The sequence below is a fragment of the Rhinatrema bivittatum genome, chromosome 8 (genome assembly GCF_901001135.1).
Source record: "Rhinatrema bivittatum chromosome 8, aRhiBiv1.1, whole genome shotgun sequence".
NCBI classification, from domain to species: Eukaryota; Metazoa; Chordata; class Amphibia; order Gymnophiona; family Rhinatrematidae; genus Rhinatrema; species Rhinatrema bivittatum.
In genome coordinates, this window is record NC_042622.1 from 18,501,120 (window position 1) to 18,524,718 (window position 23,599).

The 23,599-nt window shown below is 48.4% G+C and overlaps 1 protein-coding gene across 1 annotated transcript in view; it reads right to left on the minus strand.

Annotated features, from left to right (window-relative positions):
* The window catches only part of EDN3 (endothelin 3), a 53,038-nt gene extending 35,426 nt beyond the window's left edge, over positions 1 to 17,612 (minus strand). Inside the window, exons 1-2 of the mRNA XM_029614430.1 lie at positions 17,367 to 17,612; positions 16,088 to 16,322 (exon numbers count right to left, since the gene is read on the minus strand). Coding sequence (XP_029470290.1) covers positions 16,088 to 16,322; positions 17,367 to 17,418 — 287 coding nt within the window. The 5' untranslated portion in view covers positions 17,419 to 17,612. The remainder of the gene's footprint in view (positions 1 to 16,087; positions 16,323 to 17,366) is intronic.
* Between the last annotated feature and the right edge of the window lie 5,987 nt (positions 17,613 to 23,599).

The following is a 23,599-nucleotide window of genomic DNA, read 5'->3' on the forward strand; positions in this document are numbered from 1 at the left end:
ATGGTGAGAAAATCTTGATAGCTGGAGGTAAAAATAATCAAAGTTCTGGAAAAGCTTGGCTAAAGAGCCAGGTTTTAATTTTCTTTTTGAAGGAAGCAAAGCAGATCTCAAGGCGGATGTCTGGTGGGAGCATGTTCCATTGGACAGGTCCTGCTAAAGATGCACATGCAGCACACTCCCAATCCAGTCTTGCTGCAAAGCTCTGTAGCACCTGGAGTTATTTATTTTTATTCTGCTTCTCAGCATTGATTACATTCAGGTACTGTAGTTATTTATCTGCCCCCACAGGGTTTATCATCTAAGTCTGTAATGGAGGCAAAGGTAGGTGAAGTGATTTACCTGCAGTTACAAGGGGCAGCAGTGGGATTTGAACCCTGGTCTCCCTGTTTCAGGGCCCTGCTGCTCTAACCACTAAGCTACTCCTGCGCACTAGCCTCAAAGGGAGAGCAACAAGCAGGCCAATTCAGGTGCAACACTACGTAGGCCTGAATGAAGCAAAGAAAAAGGGTACAGGCGCCAGGGTGGGACGCTCGGCATTCAGCAGAGAAAGGGCAGGAAAAACAAAGCAGCATCTGAGACCGACATTTTATGCCTGCAAAAGGATGAGCTTCTTCAGAACGAGGATGCCAAGAGAAGACTTCTCTGGACTTCAATTTCCAAAACAATATTTGTGACACAGTCCAGTGACCCAGCTTGTAGGGGAAGCTGGGTCTGATTCCCTGACCCAGTTCCTGCTTCTGAGGCCAGGAGAGGGCTGGGAGCCTCTATGGAGGCAGAGTTCATAGCCCCAGCTGTCCCTCGAAACCGACACTAAGTCAGGAGCACCACCGCAAGTGGCCTTCTGCTGCAATGACTGGCGAAGAACAAAGGTCCTCAGCATCAGAGCCACGGCGGGGACAGATTCTGATGGAAGTGCAGGCCCGAAGGAGCGAATGGAAGCTCCCAGGCACACAGGAAAAAGGATATTTGCACAAAAGATGAATTTTCTCTTCTTAAGCATAAGCTCACTGGGTGAACCCTTTTTAAAAGAGGATGGTGGGGGATAGGGGGGGATTTCTTTCATTAAAGCGTCGTTGTGAAGCTTCTGCTGATCTGCGGCACTTTGGATCACTTAACCAGTGGTACCCCCACTACTCGAGAGGCGTCATGGGCATCTGGAGCTGGGAGCCAGGGGGGAAAAAAACTGTGTCAGGCTGACTGACTCCTCCTGTGGCATCTCCAAACCAATTTATCAAGAGGAGGACGGAGGACAAGCTCCCCATGTCCAGTGAGAGAGGATCACTGAAAGGTCACGGGCTGCAGCTGCTCGCCCCCCGCTGCCGCAAATAGAGGCAACGAGAGTGGCAGAACCGAAAAGAAACACATCAGGACGGTTTCAGCCAGGCTGTAATCTAAACATTCAAACTAAATCCTAACAAAGAAATGCTGGAGCTCTTGGAGGTCAATTTTCAAAGCTTCCTAATTTAGGGAGCTAGGAACCTAAACAAATGACAAGAGCCCATCCCTAAATTTAGAAGCTCCACGGGGTCATCGTTAAGCAAGGGGAAAGCACTTAGGAGCTTGGCATTGATTTTCAGCACTAGGCCCTTAATTTAGATGCCTAAATCTAGACAAATTAATTTCCAAAATTTGGGAAGATTTTCAGCTCAAAACTTAGGTGCCTAAGTGAAGTGTTATCTGACCCCTTAAAAACTGGAAAGATGGCGGGGAGGAGTCATAACAAGCCAAGAAGCTATAAACCAAACTGTATTCAATGTAATTTATACATTTCAGGCTCTTCAGTTCTCCTTATATCTCCCAGCACATCAGCCAAGTAAGGCGGGCAGAGCCAACATTTTGCTGAATTTATTTCCTGGCCCCTGTGTTAGTGAGAGCTAGCCGGAGGCAAAATTTCCAAACAGCTCCCAGCCATGGAAAATGAAAGGCAGAGAGGGGGTGCGTAGCTGCCCATACTGCACCGGTGCTTTACCGCCCATCCAAGCTGTCGTAACGCGATTACGTGAAACTTACTGCCTCAGTGTAAATCCCTGGAGAGACAATGCTGGAGATCTCGCCTTCAAAAGGGCATAAACTGTACAGAGTCGGACCGGAGAGCACCTGCTTTTCACCATAAAGCATATGGGAACAGATGTAATGATCTGAACATGTTTACCCTAGAGCAGGGGATCCCAACAGGTGCGTCGGGACACGCCAGTGTGTCAGGAGGTCCCGGGAGTTGGGTGGCAGAGCCAGCAGAAGACTGATCTTTCCTCATCAGTCTGGACAGGAGTTGGTTGATTTCTCCTCTATTGGGTAGGACAGGAAGCTGCTCTTGCTTCCTTCTTCTCTTCCTGGCCAGTGGGAGATTGTTCCCTCCTGCCTCACCCAGATCAGAGCGAGGTATCACCAACTCCTGTCCATATGGGCCCGGCAGGACACCAATTTTATCTTCCTCTGCTGGCCTGGCAGTGAGGCTGCTGATATCCTCTTCACCCCATGGGGCCTGGGTGTGAGAGCAGGAGCATAAGGGAGAGAGGTGCGTGCTCTATAGATCCACTGCTGACTTCTGCTGCTGCCTCCCCATCTTCCTCTCCTCAATGCTTCTTGCCCTCATCTGCTGCTGGTAAAGAGGGAGGGAGTCTCTGGATTGGACTGAAGGCTTTTATGCTGGCTGGGAGCCAGGAGGAGGGGGAAATGTGCCGGGCAGGAAGGTGTGGGAAACTAGGGAGTCAGGGGTGGGGAGAGGAGGTTGGGGTTGCTGGGTAGGGGAGCTGGAGGAGGGAGAGGTTTTGGCTGCTGGACAGGGAAGCGAGATGGAAGTGGAAAGATGGAGGTCTGGGGTGGCTGGGTTGGGGGAGAGGGGAGCAGGAGTGGGGGATACTGAGCAGGAAGGGTAGGAAAGAGGTGGTTAGAGGTATTCTCAGGGGAGAGAGGGGGAGAGGGAAGGGCAGGGAGAGCTGAACAGGGGAGAGAGGGAGCACGGGGAAGAGGATGTGGGGTGGGGGGCGTCGGGAATGTTGGACAGGGATAGGAGCATGTGAAGGGACGATTCAGTAGTTGGGAGAAGTGAGGGGTGATGGGGGCATGGAGGGGAGTGATGGGGTACAAGTTTGGAGAATGTGCATTTCTTCTCTCTCTGAACTTTGCTTAGTGTAGGAGGAAATATATTTCTGTTTCTACTTCTCCAGATTTGCACTGCATGCAGTGTTTCCATTCCAGTTTTTGTTTCCGCATTTGTAATTTGTGATCTTTTATTCTGTATTTGGTGAAGACCGATCTATTTATGCTCTGTGTGTCTGTGACTGAGATGAGGGACTTTACCAGAGGTTTGTATCCGCCTTATTTCTTGTATTTCTCAATATGAGATTGCCCTGGTGGTGAACTGCTGCCTTTTCATGGCAGGTTTGATAGGTGTACAGAGTGGGGTTTGTTTGTATTATGTTACAATGCACCTGGTAGCAGAGGGAGTTTGTGATGCTGTTATAAAGATGACACCAGAATCAGAATATCTTATTTGTACGGTGAGTTGTGCAGGGAAATGTCTTAGTTCTGCTCTGCACCCATTGTTAGGAAGCGGGGGACTCCTGTGGATGTAGAGTATATGTTTATATTTAGTGCCATGATTGTCGTGCGTTCAGTGCGTCTCGCATGTGAGCGTCACCTCTCAGGTGTGCCCGGATAGAAGAAAGGTTGAGAAGCCCTGCTCTAGAGGACAGGAAGAAAAGGGGAGCGATGTCAGACACTGAAATACCTGCAAGGAATAAAAGCACAGGCAGAAGGCCTCTGTGAACAGAAAGGAAGCTCTGGGATGAGGGGTAGTCGGATGAGCAGCCTGGATTCAGGCACAGGGTGCCAGGTTTTGAAGGCACCAAACTCTCGGGCTGAAGAGGAGACCTTTCCCTCCTGCTTTAGGGCTGTGCACCTGTAACGCTGTAAAAGGAACCACCCCCTCTCCTACGTCTCAGTCTCCAGAGGTAAAACCCCCCCTTCTCTGAGCTCCTGCTACCCCGAGGGGGGGGGGGGGCAATTTCCAGAGAGGCCGATGTACGCATGTGAACGGCTTTGAAAATTGTCCTGAACGGCCACTCTGTGAGATCCTGGTACCAAGACGGGAAGGTGTACCATGCATGAATTAGGCACATCGTAGATTAAGAAAAAGGCTGGAAATGTCACGATTTCCTCAGAATCTAATGTTTTTCTTCAATTTTAAATTCAAAGCAGCGAAGCATTTTTTTTCTCTCTGAAATGAAGCCACAGGAGGAGGAGGCGGCGAATCTGCTTCCTACTCTGATGCTCAGAAAGGGCAGTGGTGTTAGTCTGCTGCCTGGGCAGGAGAGTTTCTTTTTATTTCTCCTTATTTGCCTTCTAAGTGTAAAAGATTGCAAAGCAGTGAAAGTTGTGGAAGCCTGTAGGGCCTGCACTAGAGGCGCTGTGAATATCTTAAAACGTGCAGCATTCTGTCAAATAGGGGATCTTAAAGAACAGTGCAAATTCAAAACATGGTTAAAAACCATTAAACGACAAAATATGCTGCTCCTCATCCTTCGTGAAGAAGCTGCGAACCAGAACAAAGCTTTCCTGCTTTTAGATGTGGTCGGAAAAGCATTGTCCTCAGACTCTGCATCCTAACTGGAACCTGCTAAGCGCGACGGTGTCTGAAATGTACTAAGAGCGACGCTCGCCCGAGCCGCTTTTCGCGAAGCCTAAGAATGCGGGGCAGACCGCGGCCACCCGTGTTACCGGCTCAGGTGCAGCGCTTTCCTGGAGGCAGTAACGGGGAAGCAAGCCGCCGAGTAGGAGAGGACCGGGCGGAGCTGAGCAGAAAAGGCGAGCGCAGGTGGATTTCCTGCAGCTTTGCTCCCAGAAGCATTCTTGTCTGTCAATTCTCCTCTCTCTCATGCTTGGACTTTTTGTCTGCGTGACATTTCGGAAGAGAATGCACAAGTGAATGGCCCCCCTCTAACTCTCGGGTGGGCTGTGCTTAAACTCACCCTGAGAGCCCCTCATGGACTAGTACATCAAATTGGATTCTCTGCTTCATTTGCGGTTTTTTTTGGTTGATTCAATATGCACCAGCTGCTGGGAGGAATCGTCTTAAGACAATTTAACGTCAATGGGTTCAGAGGAGACAAGTACGGTATTATGCGTGGAAAACCAGAGCCCCAGTTTAATATAACTAATCTTCTCCATATGGAATAAATACACAAGGTGGATGGAAATTATTAGATGACCCCCATCATCCTTGTATTCGAACTTTAAAGGGAGAATTTTTTTTTTTAAAAGAATTAAACTTTGAAGGGTTAATTTTGTAACCCTGCGCATACAAAAGTTGGAAAATAGAGGTATAGATTACACCACTTTTCTAAGCCGGCAGGGGCAGGTAAGCCTGCTTTGAAAATTCTCCCACCGAATCTTACCCGCACGAGTTAACACCGGCTAAAAACGCCTGCATGAATTTTCCGTGAAAACGCATGTGCATATGTTTTTAAAATCCCAAACTACAGGCAGATACCCGACAGCCATGATGGTTTAAATGATGTCCTGGCTGAATGGCTCCTTGTAAGCGCTGTGCTGCAGGGACCTTGGAGTCATGTGGTTTATCTTAGCCGTGCTCTGTAATCCATATCCACAGGACATAAACTAAGCCGCAGTCACATAAACTGATTAGACAGGAGGAGCGATGTAACACAGGGCAGGCGCAGAGAAGCCAAAGATCCCCCGGAAAATCACTCTAGAGAAGATAGTGTGCAATGAGTGTCAGCAAGAACTTGTTGTAACTCATAAAAGCTACATCTTGGGTAACTATGGGGCATAGAAGCAGTCACAAAATGCTATTTTTTTCTCAGGCTAGAAACAGGCCATGCACGTACGACAAATCTAAAGGGCTTCTAAGAAATAGTCTTGCAGGCAAACTGTTAGACAACAACTGTGAAATCAGAGCCAGGATGGTCTCCAGAGATGTTTTAATAACATAAAGATGTTTTTGGAGATCAAGCTCTCGCCATAATCATCTTTTCCAGAACAGTAATAGTATTACTAGAGCATCTTAAAGTAAAAGTATTAGATTTTTAAATAAAGAACTTAACCTCCATTAAGACAAACAAATCAACAGATCTCCATTTCTTTCTGGGTTCAGCTTCACTTTCAAGGCACAGTAAGTGTCACCAGTATAAGAGATTTATGTAAAGCAGGAAACAGCTGTACCTAGAAGTACCCCAACAGATCCATAACAGTAACACTGCACTGTATAAATAAATCAATGCAGATGTCTTGAAAACGCATTAATGACCAGGGACTTGCATCTTTATAGTAAAAGAACATAAGCAGTGCCATCCTGGATCACACCAAGGTCCATCGAGCCCAGCATCCTGTCTCTGGTAGTGGCCAGTCCGGGTCACCTAGAAGTACTTGACAAATCCCAAAAACTAGATTCTAGTATAGCATTAACCACAAAGTCAATGCTTTAGGGAACAGTAGAGGTCAGTGATGGTGAACTCCAGTCCTCAGATTCATTGTGGATATCCTGGAAAGCTGGCCTGTCTGTGGCACTCAGGGACTGGAGTTCGCCATCACTGGTGTAGATTGTCAGCAGTACATCACTATTCAGACAAATCCACTTACATATGTAGAAACAAAGTTCAACAAACAAGTGACAGGTGAGCCCTTTTTATTGTATCAACTTATTTTTGTGGCTAGCTTTCTAGAGCTATATGCCCTTCATCAGCTTAGTGTTTTAGCTGATTTGGCAATTAGGATAAACCCACCGACACGAAGCACCCCTGGCTGCTCTTAGGCATGAGAACAGCTGCCTGACCCCCTCCCCACAAGATGGTACAGTGATGCAGGTGATGATGTAAACCAAGTAGGCACTTAACCTACTCAGCCTATTGGTAAATCTGACCCGGGTGCCAGCTGCCAACCACTGTGAGTGCCCCCTCTCTCGCTTCTCTCTTTGCTCCTTCTCTGGAAGCCACAATAACAAAGAGGGTCCAGGGTCCATTCTAGTGGGAGCCGCAAACAAGGTAGTCGAGGCTGCTACTCGTGCCACCTAGAGGGCACATCTACAAGAGATGAGAGCCCAGCCTACGTCTAGTAGTAGTAACAGTGGCAGAAGACCCGCTGCTATTATTAGTAGGTTGAAATTTATCTAGAGAATATGAATGGGTCCAGGGAACACTCTGATCTAAGCAGTACACAACAGGCGTGAACTGGAATATGACTGCTGCAGAATCTGTAAGGAGCAGAGAACATATGAACATAAGAACATGCCATACTGGGTCAGACCAAGGGTCCATCAAGCCCAGCATCAGGTTTCCAACAGTGGCCAATCCAGGCCATAAGAACCTGGCAATTACCCCAAAACTAAGAAGATCCCATGCTACTGATGCAATTAATAGCAGTGGCTATTCTCTAAGTGAACTTAATAGCAGGTAATGGACTTCTCCTCCAAGAACTTATCCAATCCTTTTTTTAAACACCGCTATACTAACTGCACTAACCACATCCTCTGGCAACAAATTCCAGAGTTTAATTGTGCGTTGAGTAAAAAAGAACTTTCTCCAATTAGTTTTAAATGTGCCCCATGCTAACTTCATGGAGTGCCCCCTAGTCTTTCTATTATCCGAAAGAGTAAATAACCGATTCACATCTACCCGTTCTAGACCTCTCATGATTTTAAACATCTCTATCATATCCCCCCTTAGCCGTCTCTTCTCCAAGCTGAAAAGTCCTAATCTCTTTAGTCTTTCCTCATAAGGGAGCTGTTCCATTCCCCTTATCATTTTGGTTGCCCTTTTCTGTATCTTCTCCATCGCAATTATATCCTTTTTGAGATGCGGCGACCAGAATTGTACACAGTATTCAAGGTGCGGCCTCACCATGGAGCGATACAGAGGCATTATGACATTTTCCGTTTTATTAACCATTCCCTTCCTAATAATTCCCAACATTCTGTTTGCTTTTTTGACTGCCGCAGCACACTGAACCGACGATTTCAATGTGTTATCCACTATGACGCCTAGATCTCTTTCTTGGGTTGTAGCACCTAATATGGAACCCAACATTGTGTAATTATAGCATGGGTTATTTTTCCCTATATGCATCACCTTGCACTTATCCACATTAAAATTTCATCTGCCATTTGGATGCCCAATTTTCCAGTCTCACAAGGTCTTCCTGCAATTTATCACAATCTGCTTGTGATTAACTACTCTGAACAATTTTGTGTCATCTGCAAATTTGATTATCTCACTCGTCGTATTTCTTTCCAGATCATTTATAAATATATTGAACAGTAAGGGTCCCAATACAGATCCCTGAGGCACTCCACTGTCCACTCCCTTCCACTGAGAAAATTGCCCATTTAATCCTACTCTCTGTTTCCTGTCTTTTAGCCAGTTTGCAATCCACGAAAGGACATCGCCACCTGTCCCATGACTTTTTACTTTTCCTAGAAGCCTCTCATGAGGAACTTTGTCAAACGCCTTCTGAAACTCCAAGTATACTACATCTACCGGTTCACCTTTATCCACATGTTTATTAACTCCTTCAAAAAAGTGAAGCAGATTTGTGAGGCAAGACTTGCCCTGGGTAAAGCCATGCTGACTTTGTTCCATTAAACCATGTCTTTCTATATGTTCTGTGATTGTGATATTTAGAACACTTTCCACTATTTTTCCTGGCACTGAAGTCAGGCTAACCGGTCTGTAGTTTCCCGGATCGCCCCTGGAGCCCTTTTTAAATATTGGGGTTACATTTGTGGATGTCTTGCAAGGGGGTTCTTCTTGGACAAAACGTGATGGATTTACTTGGCTTTCACTCAGGGTTCCCAGAAGGGGAGAAGCGTAAATGGAGCAGGTGCTCACAAACGGAGATAGTATGTGCGGGAAGGCACCAGTGCTCCCAAATGGTCGCAGGAAGATCAGAGCCATGGATTTCAGAAGCACAGGAAGTGCCTGCAGGAGGCGACGGGAGACGTGGAGCTCTAAGAAAGGCAACAAATCTTTATATAAAAAGGAAACCAACCTGGTTCTCTAAAGAGGGGGCTGAAAAAATAAAGGCAAAACGATCAGCGTTCAAGGAGTAGAAGGGAACCCAGGGAAGAATAACTGGTGAAGCTGGAAGAGACAGCAAAAGAAAGCAGGATGGCCAAAACTCGCCTGGAAGAAAGGATCGCCAAAGAGGTGACAAAACCGTTTTTCAGATATGTCCTGGGGTAGAGTTGTAAGATTGAAAGGAAACCAGGGCCATTGTGCGGTGAAAGATGAGGAAACAGCAGAAAGATTAAACCAGCACTTCACCTCGAGGTTCCCCTGGGGGAAGAACCGGTACTGGCCGGAAAGAGCACGGATGGCAGTGGGGTAAACACCGCCCCGTTTATGGAAGAGAATTTGCGTGGGAGAGGAGAAGGCCACGGGGACCAGCTGAGGTGCAGCCCAGGACGCTGAAGGAGATCAGAGCGCTGCTGGCAGATCCACTGTAAGACTTGTCCGGGCGGCCCCTGGAGATGGGAGTAGTGCCCCAAGATCGGGGAAGGACGGTTGTGGTCCTGCTTCACAAAAACGGTAGCAGGAAGGAGCCTGGAAACTAAAGACCAGGTAGCCTTACCTCACTGATGGAAAAGTGAATGGAGCCACTTCTGAGCGAACCATCTGCAATGCAGTGCGTCGCATGATCCCAGACGGAATGGGTTTACTAGAGGAAAACCTTTTCAGACAAATCTGATTGACTTTTTGATTAGACGGCGAAAGAATTTGATGAAGGAAGAGCACTTGAAGCAGTTTATCTGGATTTCAGCAAAGCTTCTGATACTGTCCCACATAGGAGGCTTCTGAACAAACTGAAAAGCCTCAGAATGGGTCCCAACTTGGTGGAATGGATCAGAAATTGATTGACTGACAGGAGACAGTGAGCAGGCGTAAATGGAACCTACCCTGAGGAGAGGAGATAAGAGTGATAAGTGGAGTGCCTCAGGGATTGCTTCGGAGATCAGTTCTTTCATTATCTTTGTGCATCACATTGCAGAAAGGTTAAAAGGAAATGTTTGTCTTTGTGCGAATGACACTAAGAACTGCAACACAGTGGACACACCTGACAGAGTAGAGAGACTGAAAAGTGATTTAAGAAAACTTGAGGAGTGGTTGAAGGTTTGGCAGCTGGGATTCAATGACAAGAGTCATGCAGAAATCCAAAGGAGCTGTACATATTGGGGGGCAAATGTCTGATGTGCAGGGATGGGAGAGAGACCTCAGGGTGACAGTGTCTGATGCGCAGGGATGGAAGAGAGACCTCGGGGTAACAGTGCCTGATGCACACAGACTGGGAGGGAGACCTCGGGGTGACAGTGTCTGATGCACACAGACTGGGAGAGAGACCTCGGGGTGACAGTGTCTGATGCGCACGGATGGGAGAGAGACCTCAGAGTGACAGTGTCTGATGCGCAGGGATGGGAGAGAGACCTCGGGGAGACAGTGCCTGATGCACACAGACTGGGAGGGAGACCTCGGGGTGACAGTGTCTGATGCACACAGACTGGGAGAGAGACCTCGGGGTGACAGTGTCTGATGCGCATGGATGGGAGAGAGACCTCAGAGTGACAGTGTCTGATGCGCAGGGATGGGAGAGAGACCTCGGGGAGACAGTGCCTGATGCACACAGACTGGGAGAGAGACCTCAGGGTAACAGTGTCTGATGCACACAGACTGGGAGAGAGACCTCGGGGTAACAGTGTCTGATGCACACAGACTGGGAGAGAGACCTCGGGGTGACAGTGCCTGATGCACACAGACTGGGAGAGAGACCTCGGGGTGACAGTGTATGATGCACACAGCCTGGGAGAGAGACCTCGGGGTAACAGTGCCTGATGCACACAGACTGGGAGAGAGACCTCGGGGTAACAGTGTCTGATGCACACAGACTGGGAGGGAGACCTCGGGGTGACAGTGTCTGATGCACACAGACTGGGAGAGAGACCTCGGGGTGACAGTGTCTGATGCGCACGGATGGGAGAGAGACCTCAGAGTGACAGTGTCTGATGCGCAGGGATGGGAGAGAGACCTCGGGGAGACAGTGCCTGATGCACACAGACTGGGAGAGAGACCTCAGGGTAACAGTGTCTGATGCACACAGACTGGGAGAGAGACCTCGGGGTAACAGTGTCTGATGCACACAGACGGGGAGAGAGACCTCGGGTGACAGTGCCTGATGCACACAGACTGGGAGAGAGACCTCGGGGTGACAGTGTATGATGCACACAGCCTGGGAGAGAGACCTCGGGGTGACAGTGTCTGATGTATACAGACTGGGAGAGAGACCTCGGGGTAACAGTGTCTGATGCACACGGACTGGGAGAGAGACCTCGGGGTGACAGTGTCTGATGCACACAGACTGGGAGAGAGACCTCGGGGAGACAGTGCCTGATGCACACAGACTGGGAGAGAGACCTCGGGGTAACAGTGTCTGATGCACACAGACTGGGAGAGAGACCTCGGGGTAACAGTGTCTGATGCACACAGACTGGGAGAGAGACCTCGGGGTGACAGTGTCTGATGCACACAGACTGGGAGAGAGACCTCGGGGAGACAGTGTCTGATGCACACAGACTGGGAGAGAGACCTCGGGGTGACAGTGTCTGATAGACACAGACTGGGAGAGAGACCTCGGGGAGACAGTGCCTGATGCACACAGACTGAGAGAGAGACCTCGGGGTGACAGTGTCTGATGTGCAGGGACTGGGAGAGAGACCTCAGGGTGACAGTGCCTGATGCACACAGACTGGGAGAGAGACCTCGGGGTGACAGTGCCTGATGCACACAGACTGGGAGAGAGACCTCGGGGTGACAGTGTCTGATGCACACAGACTGGGGGAGAGACCTCGGGGTGACAGTGTCTGATGCACACAGACTGAGAGAGAGACCTCGGGGTAACAGTGTCTGATGCACACAGACTGGGAGAGAGACCTCGGGGTGACAGTGCCTGATGCACACAGACTGGGAGAGAGACCTCGGGGTGACAGTGTCTCATGTGCAGGGACTGGGAGAGAGACTCAGGGTGACAGTGTCTGATGCGAACAGACTGAGAGACCACGGGGTGACAGTGTCTGATGTGCAGGGACTGGGAGAGAGACTCAGGGTGACAGTGTCTGATGCGAACAGACTGAGAGACCACGGGGTGACAGTGTCTCATGTGCAGGGACTGGGAGAGAGACTCAGGGTGACAGTGTCTGATGTGCAGGGACTGGGAGAGAGACTCAGGGTGACAGTGTCTGATGCGCACAGACTGAGAGACCACGGGGTGACAGTGTCTGATGTGCAGGGACTGGGAGAGAGGCTCAGGGTGACAGTGTCTGATGCACAGACTGGGAGAGAGACCGCGGGGTGACAGTGTCTGATGCACACAGACTGGGAGAGAGACCTCGGGGTGACAGTGTCTGATGCGAACAAACTGAGAGACCACGGGGTGACAGTGTCTGATGTGCAGGGACTGGGAGAGAGACAGTGTCTGATGAGCTGATGGTGAAGCAATGTGACAAGTTGGTGGCAAAGGCCAGAGGGATGCTGGGTTGCAGAGAGAGGCATAACCAGAAGGAAAATAGAGATGATAGTGCCCTTGTACGGGGCCTTGGTGAGGCCTCACCTGGAGAACTGTGTTCAGTTCTGGAGATCGTATCTCAAAAGGGATAAAAGCACGGGGTCGGTCCAGAGAAGGGCGACCAAAATCGCGCGGGGTCTGCATGGAAAGACTAAGGAGGAGAGGCTGAAGGACCTGAATATGAACGCACTGGAGGGGAGGAGAGATGGGGTGATGTGATGCAGACATTAATAACGCACGGGAATCAAACCTTTTTTGATGGAAGGAAAACTGTAGAACAAGGAGTCATGATATGAAGCTTCCAGGGGGTCGAGTTAGGACCAAGGTCGGGAAGTATTTCTTCATGGAAAGCCCACCCAGAAGAGCAAGTGAGGACAAGGACGGTAATGAAGTTCAACAGGGCATGGGATAAGCACAGAGGATTCCTCGTGGCTAAATGATAGAGACGAAGAAAAGGGGTAACTCAGGCTGACTGGAGTAACCTGCACAGAGCAACAATTACACTAAGAATAAATTAAAGAAAACAATCAATAAAAGTTTGCTGGGCAGACTGGATGGAGCCACTGGGCTCTCTTCCTGCCGGCATTTACTGTGTTACTATTGAGCTGGAAGTACAAAGCAACAACAAGAAACTGCTGGTCCCTCCAAACAAAAACTTCTTGTAAACATTTTTTGCAGAAGGATACACTTCAAGAAAAAATGATGAAATAGAATTGTGGCAAATTCTCAAAAAAATCGTGTGCAATGAAGTGGCTCTTTGCATGCCTGTGCTTCTGGGTTCTGCGCAAGCTACAATGACTTTTACTGAACTGCCGTCAGAATCTATCCAAAGTCACGCGTTCAAGACCACACAGGCTCTCCCTTCAGATGGGCCATGTTTCTGTAAGTTTGGGGACAGCATGCCAGTTGCTTTTCGTGTGAACATTTTTCCTCCTGTATCTACCAGCTTGCACTTCCGGCTCCGGTCTCCTGGTAGCAGTCGGAGGCAGCACAGCGCCCCCGACGTTCCACGGCACATTCCGATGGAAAGTGGAACCGCCATGTTGGAGTCCACCAACGGGAATACCGGACATAGTTCTTTTCTGAGCTGCTCTTTCCTCGTCGCCCGTGTTTGACTGCACTGACAAAAACTGCAGGGAAATAGATAGTTGGGAAGGAAAAAAAAATCATTTTGTCTTAAACAGGAGTTTGTGCTTTGCGATACACAACCGATAATGTTATTTTCCAGATCTGTTAAGTGGTTTTGCTGAATACTGCTCAGACGCCTCGCTAGTGGTTTAAAAGCAAAGGCTCCAGTGCTTCGAACTGCTTTAGATGACCCCTGCCCTTTACATTTCAGCTAGATCAGCATGGACACACTGCTGCAGGTCTGCAAACTCTGGAACGAGGTTTCAGTCTGCATTTTGGTACGGACTGGGTTGAAGAAGGTAAGTTACTGGACACAACAGATAGCATTAGACGATGCAGTGTTCCAGGAGCTTCTCACTTTGCCCAAAATAATGGGTTTGTTTTAGGGTTGCCGATGGTCAGTAGATTTGCTGATGGTTATGCAAAAATTAAAAGATGGCATGTCCATAATAAGTTCATGTCGCCATGGGAAAATCTCAGCAAACTAAGTCCAGCTGTGCACAAAACGGTGATGGTTAAACACGTCAGTAAAAGTCAGGAGAAATCTGGAAGGCTGTCGGTACATTCTCTTTTCATGGGTTGGCAGCCCCCAATGTTTTATAGCAGCAGAGAGCTTTCTGTCATCACCGCCGGCTCTTCTGAGCCCTGCTGAATAATAAGGAAGCAGAGAGCCCAGGCTAAGCATTGACAAACCAGGGGCCCCCATTCACCAAGACTATGGGAAGTCAGACACTTAAAGAGCTGTAAGCTCTCGCCAATGCAGTCTCACTCAGCTGCGCTTTTTCTCCAGTTCTGAACTGTTAGCAAAACACACTTACGATACAGAAAGGATTTCCTTTTTTGTTATATAAAAGAGATTTGCATCCTTTACAGTAAGTACCCCTTATGTAAAATATAAGGAGCCTCGGCTAGTGCAAGCAAGTCCAGAACACCCAGCCATGTCTCCCTGCCCATCACAAAACATTTACCGATACCAGCTCAAGACTTAAAAAGAAACAAACGACTGGACCCAGAGTCCAAGATATGTGGAGAAAGGCACTTCTTTCTTTACCCCTAACTGTGCAGAGTGCATGTCTGCTCTGCAATGCTCCCAGAAAACCCTCACTCCTCGCCATTAACTGGAGTGGAGGCATTGCCTACATGACAGGATCTGAAGCTGAGAACAGCACAGCCACTGCAAGGGCTCTCTGCGCTGACCGCCCCTCTGAAGAGGCTGAAGGCATTCTCCTCTGCAGAGCCAGGATTATCCTCTGTAACTAATGCTGGTTTCCATGGGCAGTGATTACTGTACGCATTCATTTCCCTGTCATTATCAAAACTCACAGTAAAGTGACCACAAAGCCTTTTGAATGGACTCACACTTTTCATTTCGTGTCACACCCCTAATAGGTCAATAGGGCAGAGGGGGCAAGTGCCCAAGCAATAATCCGACTGAAAGTTACTTCACCAAAAGCCCCACACACACCCACCTCATTTTGATTATTTCACAGGGAAGCACACGGCCATTACTTCTCCCCAGCCAATGTTATCTTGCCCCTGTTCCCATCTGGCCCTGCAGCTCCATGGTGGCATGTGTGGCAGCCGAAAAACATTTTACATAGGGGCTTCCCACCCTGCTCTTTACCTCCGGCACGTCTTGGCCCCCCCCCCCCCCCCACTGCTAACTGCGATCTATTGATGTGTATGGACAGCCCACTGCCCCATTAATTCCCGGGGTTCATCCTGTAGCCAGGAGGCATATAAAGCACCTTCTCGTGCTAACACGGTAACGATGATAAGGCATACCGGTCCCAGCCATACACGCATAGTCCCCTTCCTATCAAGCGGGCCTTAATGCCCAGGGCAGAAGCCCCCGAGCCCATCACTAGACTCAAAGTATTAACAGGCGTGTTCTGGAGTCCCAGCAGGATAAGTGCTGCAGCTCCATGCATAGGGGGGGGGGGGGGGCGCCAGTTTATGGCGCTGCGGTGGCATGCCACGGCACTGCAAAATGCCCATCCGCAGTGGTGGGGCCCCGGCCAGCTCAAGTGGGCCACCCCATTTTGCAGCGGCGCAGACGGAGCTGCGCCTGCTTGCGCCACAACCAGAGGACAATTGCGCACCAGAGCTGGCGTCTCCAGGGCACGTTTTGCACCGGGCAATGCACGAGCGGTGCCCGGACTACTCACTCCTCGTCCCAGCTCTTCCAAAGCTGTGGGGGGGTATAACATGGAAAAACCTGAAGGCGCCTCCTCCACACAGATTCGTCAGCTTCGCCCCTTCCTCTCGGGGGGGTCTCCTTAATTCCCAAGACACTGGCCCTGCCCGGACAAGTTACACACAAGGGTAATGGCAGCCAGACTGCAAGCATTTTAGCAGGGTCCTGCAGAGCAGGGGATGCAGGCAGACTTACTCTGGGGTATTAATCCAGATAACGTCCAAGTGGCAGTAGTAGACACATTCCTTGTCCTTGTAGGTTTTGCAGGTGCAGCGCTTCGCCCTTCTGTGCGGCTGCTCGCCCTCCGGCCCGGGAAGCGGGGCTCCCGGCTCTCTCTCCTCCCTGCCTCCCTTCCTTGCCCCGTCTCTGGGCTGAGCGATCAGCCTGCCCCCAGCCGACGCCTGGGCGAGAGACACTGCCAGCGAGAAGCCTGGAGTTTAGGAGACAAAAAAAAAAAGAAAAGAAATGTCATGAATGCAAAGAAAAGGAATCCAAAGGCCATTTTCCTACATTACGAGCCAGACATTTCTAATGTTAACTGAGGAGGGAGAAGCAGCTAAACATTTATTTTTTTTTTTAAAGAAAAGTTTGCAAAAAAACCCAAAAACAAATCTGAAAAGACTTTGCACTCCAAAGCACGCGGAGTAAAACTGCGAAACAACAAAGTCCGGTTTGAGCTGCAGAGTGTGCAAGAGCCCTGCCAGCCTGCCCCCTGCTTCTCCTGCCCACGCACGCGACAACCCCTGCCAGCCTGCCCCCTGCTTCTCCTGCCCACGCACGCGACAACCCCTGCCAGCCTGCCCCCTGCTTCTCCTGCACACGCACGCACCCCCCCCCCCCCTGCCAGCCTGCCCCCTGCTCCTCCTGCACACGCACGCACCCCCCCTGCCAGCCTGCCCCCTGCTTCTCCTGCACACGCACTCCCCCTGCCAGCCTGCCCCCTGCTTCTCCTGCACACGCACGCACCCCCCTGCGAGCCTGCCCCCTGCTCCTCCTGCACACGTACGCACCCCCCCTGCCAGCCTGCCCCCTGCTTCTCCTGCACACGCACCCCCCCTGCCAGCCTGCCCCCTGCTTCTCCTGCACACGCACGCACCCCCCCTGCCAGCCTGCCCCCTGCTTCTCCTGCCCACGCACACACCCCCCCCGCCAGCCTACCCCCTGCTTCTCCTGCCCACGCACGTCCCCCCCCCTGCCAGCCTGCCCCCTGCTCACGCACGCGCCCCCCCCCTGCCCGCCTGCCCCCTGCACAGGCACGCGACACCCCCTGCCAGCCTGCCCCCTGCTTTTCCTGCCCACGCACGCAGCCCCCCTGCCAGCCTGCCCCCTGCTTCTCCTGCTGCACACGCACGCACCCCCCCTGCCAGCCTGCCCCCTGCTTCTCCTGCACACGCACGCGACACCCCCTGCCAGCGCCTGCACCCTGAAGTGGCGATGCTTGCAGCGCCAGCCTCCTCCGCGGCATCGCCTTTACCTGCGTTGGAGGTAATTGTAAGTCCCAAGAGCAGGAGGAACTGCAGCTCCATGAACGGCAGCAGCGGGAACGAAAGCCTCTTCCTCTCCTCGGGCCACTGACCCCGCTCTCTCTCTCCCTCTCTCTCTCTTTTCGCGAACGGGGGCTGCTTTTCCTCCCCCCAGCAGAAGTCCTGGAAGGGGTGGGGGTGGGGAGCCCAAAAACTTGTCCGGCAAAGTTTTCCCCAGCTCCACGTCTGAGCAGAAACTGCAGCTCTTGACTTATTTAAGGCTGGAGCTGGAGCCGCCTCCCACAGGGCCCTTGCATCACTGAACACTGCCTCTGTTGTAGCACCGGTGGGGGGGGGGGAGGGGTGGTCGGCTACTGACTACCAGAGAGTGACTGGGGCCACTGCAGGCCACAGGGTCTCCTGAACACACTCGAGACTGTGCGTGCACCCACGCCCCTGCCTCAGTGGTTGTCTCCGGAAGACTTCTTAATGCGGGGGAAAGGTGGAAATTACCTCCCAAATCTGTCCTTGTTTAAGGACTAAGGGGCCTGTTTACCAAAAATGCATAGACAGTGTTATTGCAGTGCCTTCAACATGCCATTCACTAAAGGGCGTAAAGCAGCTTTGGCATCAACAGTGGCACTGACACAGAGGTGTGCGTCAGTGCGATCCGTGTCACTTTTTAATGCACTGTATATTAGCAGCTCATTTACATTTTTAATACCGAAACCTGCATGTTTACATTAACATAAAACGGGCTCTACCTCACGCTCTCTCACTGGGAGCTCATTCATTCAAGCTGTAGCAGCTGTTTCCCTGTCCCCACAGGGATCAAGCAATCTGGACATTAAAACCACTGTGCCCTGGATTTCAGTGCATGATTGTGATGCTCGGATTAAATTTCTTTTTAATTCCGGATGCAGCAAGCAAACTAATGATATGTCAGGAGTTTTAAAAAGTTGGTTGCCTTTAAAAATGTGCGTTTGGCACAGGCCGAACGCACATTTTCACTCAGAAAGAGGGGGTTAACCCTGACAGGCAGGTGGTACAGCGGCAGCCACCACTTAGTTGAATAAATACTGTTTTCCAGCTTTCTGGTGAGCTCCCTGCATGGATCACAGTCTCAGAAGGGACCAAGCCATGTAAAATCTGAGCTTCTGACCCTCCAGAATGTTAAATCACATACGGGCCGATACAGTAAAAATCGCGGGAGAGCGGGCGAGCGCACAGGCCACTCTCCTGTGCAGGCGATTCAGTAAATTAATTTATTTAAATTAGGGCACGTGGTAAAAAGAGGCGCTAGGGTGTCCCTAGCGCCTCTTTTTGGACAGGAGCGGCGGCTGTCAGCGAGTTTGACAGCAGACGCTCAATTTTGCCGGCGTCGGTTCTCAAACCCGCTGACAGCCACGGGTTCGGAAACCGGACGCGGCAAAATTGAGCGTCCGGTTTTCGAGCCACGGGCCCATTTAAAAAATTTTTTTTTTTTAATTTTTAACTATTTTGTAACTTTTGGGACCTCCGACTTAATATCGCCATGATATTATGTCGGAGGGTGTACAGACAAGCAGTTTTTACTGCTTTTCTGTACATTTCTGTAAAATTTTCTGTACATTACTGTAAAATGTACGGCTTGGCTGCACATTTTACTTTCTGAATTGCGTGGGCATAACTAATAGCGCCCGCAACATGCATTTGCATGTTGCGGGCGCTATTAGTTTCAGGGGGGGTTGGACGCGCGTTTTCAGCGCGCTATTACCCCTTTCTGAATAAGGGGTAAAGCTAGCGAGTCGAAAACGCACATCCAAATGCGGGTTAACAGTGCGCTCCGCCGGAGCACACTGTACTGTATCGGCCTGATAGTGTACAATAAAGCAAAAATAAAATTATAGAATCTATTATAAGGGCCACGAAAGATTTTCTGAAACCACTGGGTTGGGAAGAGCATGTTAAAGGGTGCTTCTGGTATAAGGTATGGGAGTATTGAGAATAATCCTGTGGGAGTATTAAGAAGAGAAGAAGATTTTGCTGCTGGCTGAAGAGGATCATTAACTATTACTGTAGGAAATTTTAGGTCATAAAGGTTTGGGGAGAGGGAATAGGTAATTCCTTAGAGTTTGTGTGTGCCTGAAATAATAAGCTATATGTAAATAGATCTCACTTTAGAAAGTAATAATGCATTTCTTACTATTAAATTATATCAATCTGCATCAATTAGCACATAACGACCATCATATACTGGTAATTAGACTGCTTGACAACTTGGTACGTCTCTAGTCTCTCCTTTGTGCCTACACAATTATAATCATCAGTTGCTGGTAAAATCCATTTCTTATTTTTCAGGAACTTTTCAGTTGAAATTAAAATAATATTCATAAATGAATGTGCTTATCTTGTGCTTGTTTTTCTCATAGTTGGGAATTCCTACTATCTGGTTTCTCACTGGACTTGCTAGTGCTACATTATACGGATATTCTTCAAGAAACCCAATGCTGCCATGTTTCAAATTGTATACCTTGCTTCAGGGATAATATACAGGACAGATAAATGATCTTGCACTACAATTCCCAAATGGAACTATCAGTAACAAATCAGGAAACTATAGACCAGTGAGCCTGACTTCAGTGCCAGGAAAAATAGTGGAAACTATTCTAAAGATCAAAATCACAGAACATATAGAAAGACATGGTTTAATGGGACACAGTCAACATGGATTTACCCAAGGGAAGTCTTGCCTCACAGATCTTCATTTTTTTTGAAGGGGGTTAATAAACATGTGCATAAAGGTGAGCAAGTAGATGTAGTATATTTTGATTTTCAGAAGGTGTTTGACAAAATCCCTCATGAGAGGCTTCTAAGAAAACTAAAAAGTCATGGGATAGGAGGCGATGCCCTTTCATAGAAACAGAGATGACAGCAGAAGAAGACCAAACGGCCCATCCAGTCTTCCCAGCAAACTTTCGCTCTTGTTTTTTTTTCTCATACTTATCTGTTACTCTTGGCCTTTAGTAACTTTTTGGTTCTATTTCCCTTCCACCCCCGCCATTAAAGTAGAGAGCAATGTTGGAACTGCCTCTAAGTGAAATATCTAGCTTAATTGGTTAGGGGTAGTAACCGCCGCAATAAGCAAGCTACTCCCACGCTTATTTGTTTACCCAGCCTGTGCAATTCAGTCCTTGTTGGTTGAATATAAATCCACATTTCTTCATTCCTCCCTGCCATTGAAGCAGTGAACTGCGCTGCATATGTATTTCAAGTGAAGTATCAGGCTTAATTGATTCAGGGTAGTAACCACCGTAACAAGCAAGCTACACCCATGCTTATTTGTTTACCCAGTAGAGGAGGACCGGAAGGCTCATCTGCATACTGCTCCCAGCATCCCCCGGGAGAGGAGTCCAGAAGTCACTGCAAGCGATCCAGGGATTGACGTCTATAGCCCCAGCTTCCAGAGGCCCCGCCCCCTATGCAGTAGAGGAGGACCGGAATCTCAAATCCTACCATTAACTGAGTGAAGATTAATTTAATGGTGGTTAAAGAGAATTGGTAAGTATAGCTTTCAGAAATTTGTGGGCTTATAAAAGTTTGATGAAAGGTGAAATTAAGGGATATATTCTTTAGAGTTTCTGTGTGTCTGAGGTAATAAACAAGCCAGAGATAGTTAATTCTAGTGTCTGTCTTTCCCACCCACTCAACCCTTGATTTTTAGGCACGAGACACTTTCTCATTAAAAATCAATCAGGGTCTTAACTAAATCATATTATTGTACCAGCCTTATTGAAAGTTTAATCATCCCCTTGTAGGACACTAGCTGATTAATTAGTAAATTCACCTGTAAATTTAAACTACTCTCATTCCAACTCCCTTAGTATCCTAAACTTAACTAGGAACTCAATAAAACTAAGATGAAGGCAGCAGTCCAGCAGCAAGAGGGGGGCTTTCCAGTCTTTTGCATAGAGTGTCACATGTATGATTTTTTACCTGCCGGTTAGAGATTGTATGTGTGCACTCGGTGCAAAGAGCTCCTGGCTCTCAGGGAACGAGTCCGATTTCTGGAGGCAAGAGTAGCAGACTTGGAGGAGCTGAGGGAAACAGAGAGGTACATTGATGAGACCTTCAGGGATATAATAGCCAAGTCCCAAATCCAGTCTGGCAGCCCTAGTGCTGCCTTGGATCAGAAAGGTCTCCCAGTAGAAGAACATCACCCTGGTGTAGCAGGAAGTGATCCTGTAGCAAGGACCTGCTCTCCAGGTGATGTATTGTCCTCTCGCACTGAGGACAAGTCTCCTAGGGCTACTGCCCAGGAGGGAAAGGTTAGGCCAGCCATCATAGTTGATGATTCAATTATTAGAAATGTAGACAGCAGAATGGCTGGTGGACGTGAGGACCGCCTGGTAACTTGCCTGCCTGGTGCGAAGGTGGCAGACCTCATGACACTAAGATAGGATTATAGACAGTGCTGGGGAGGAGCCGGCTGTCGTGGTACATGTGGGCACCAACGACTTAGGAAAATGTGGGAGAGAGGTTCTGGAAGCCAAATTTAGGATTTTAGGTAGGAAGCTAAAATCCAGAACCTCCAGGGTGGCATTCTCTGAAATGCTTCCTGTTCCATGTGCAGGTCCTCAGAGGCAGGCAAAGCTCCAGAATTTCAATGTGTGGATGAGACGATGGTGCAGGGAAGAGGGATTCAGCTTTGTAAGGACTGGGTAAACTTTTGGGGAAAGGGGAAACTTTTCCGAAAGGATGGGCTCCACCTTAACCAGAGTGGAACCAAGCTGCTGGCACTAACTTTCAAAAAGGAGATAGAGCAGCTTTTAAACTAGAACAAGGGGGAAAGCCGACAGTCATTCAGCAGTGCATGGTTTGGAGAAATGTATCCTTGAAGGATACTAATGAAACAGGAGAGTTAGGGCATCCCAACAGAGAGGTTCCATTAAAAGCAAACATAGTCCATATGCCTATATGTAAAAAATCACCAAAGCTAATGATTTCCGAATTATCCCAAACAAATGAAAAACAGGTTGTTAAAACAAACAAAAAACACACTTGAAATGTCTGTATGCCAATGCCAGAAGTCTAAGAAGTGAGATGGGAGAGTTAGAGTGTATAGCAGCAAATGATGAGATTGACATAATTGGCATCACAGAAATTTGGTGGAAGGAGGATAACCAATGGGATAGTGCTATATCAGGGTACAAATTATATCTCAATGATAGGGAGGATCAACTCGGTGGGGGTGTGGCACTTTATGTCCGGGAGGGTATAGAGTCCAACAGGATAAAGATCATACAAGAGACTAAATGCTCAGTAGAATCTATATGGGTAGAAATCCCATGTGTGTTGGGTAAGAGTATAGTGATAGGAGTATACTACCGTCCACCTGGACAAAATGGTCAGACAGATGATGAAATGCTAAGAAAAATCAGGGAAACAAACCAATTTGGCAGAGCAATAATAATAGGAGATTTCAATTACCCCAATATTGAATGGGTAAATGTAACATCAGGACTTGCTAGAGACATAAAGTTCCTGGATGTAATAAATGATTGCTTCATGGAGCAATTGGTTCAGGAACCAACAAGAGAGGGAGCTATTTTAGTTTTAATTCTTAGTGGAACACAGGATTTGGTGAGAGAGGTAATGGTGGTGGGGCCACTTGGCAACAGTGATCATAACATGATCAAATTTAAACTAATAACTGGAAGGGGGACAATAAGTAAATCTGCAGCTCTAACACTAAACTTTCAAAAGGGAAACTTTGATAAAATGAGGAAATTAGTTAGAAAAAACTGAAAGGTGCAGCTGCAAAGGTTAAAAGTGTTCAACAGGATTGGACATTGTTTAAAAATACAATCCTAGAGGCACAGTCCAATTGTATTCCACGCATTAAGAAAGGTGGAAGGAAGGCAAAACGATTACCGTCATGGTTAAAAGGTGAGGTGAAAGAGGCTATTTTAGCCAAATAAAACATCCTTCAAAAATTGGAAGAAGGATCCATTTGAAGAAAATAGGATAAAACATAAGCAGTGTCAAGTTAAGTGTAAAACATTGATAAGACAGGCGAAGAGAGAATTTGAAATGAAGTTGGCCATAGAAGCAAAAACTCATACTAAAACCTTTTAAAATATATCCAAAGCAAGAAACCTGTGAGGGAGTCAGTTGGACCATTAGATGACCGAGGGGTTAAAGGGGCTCTTAGAGAAGATAAGGCCATTGCAGAAAGACTAAATGAATTCTTTGCTTCCTTGTT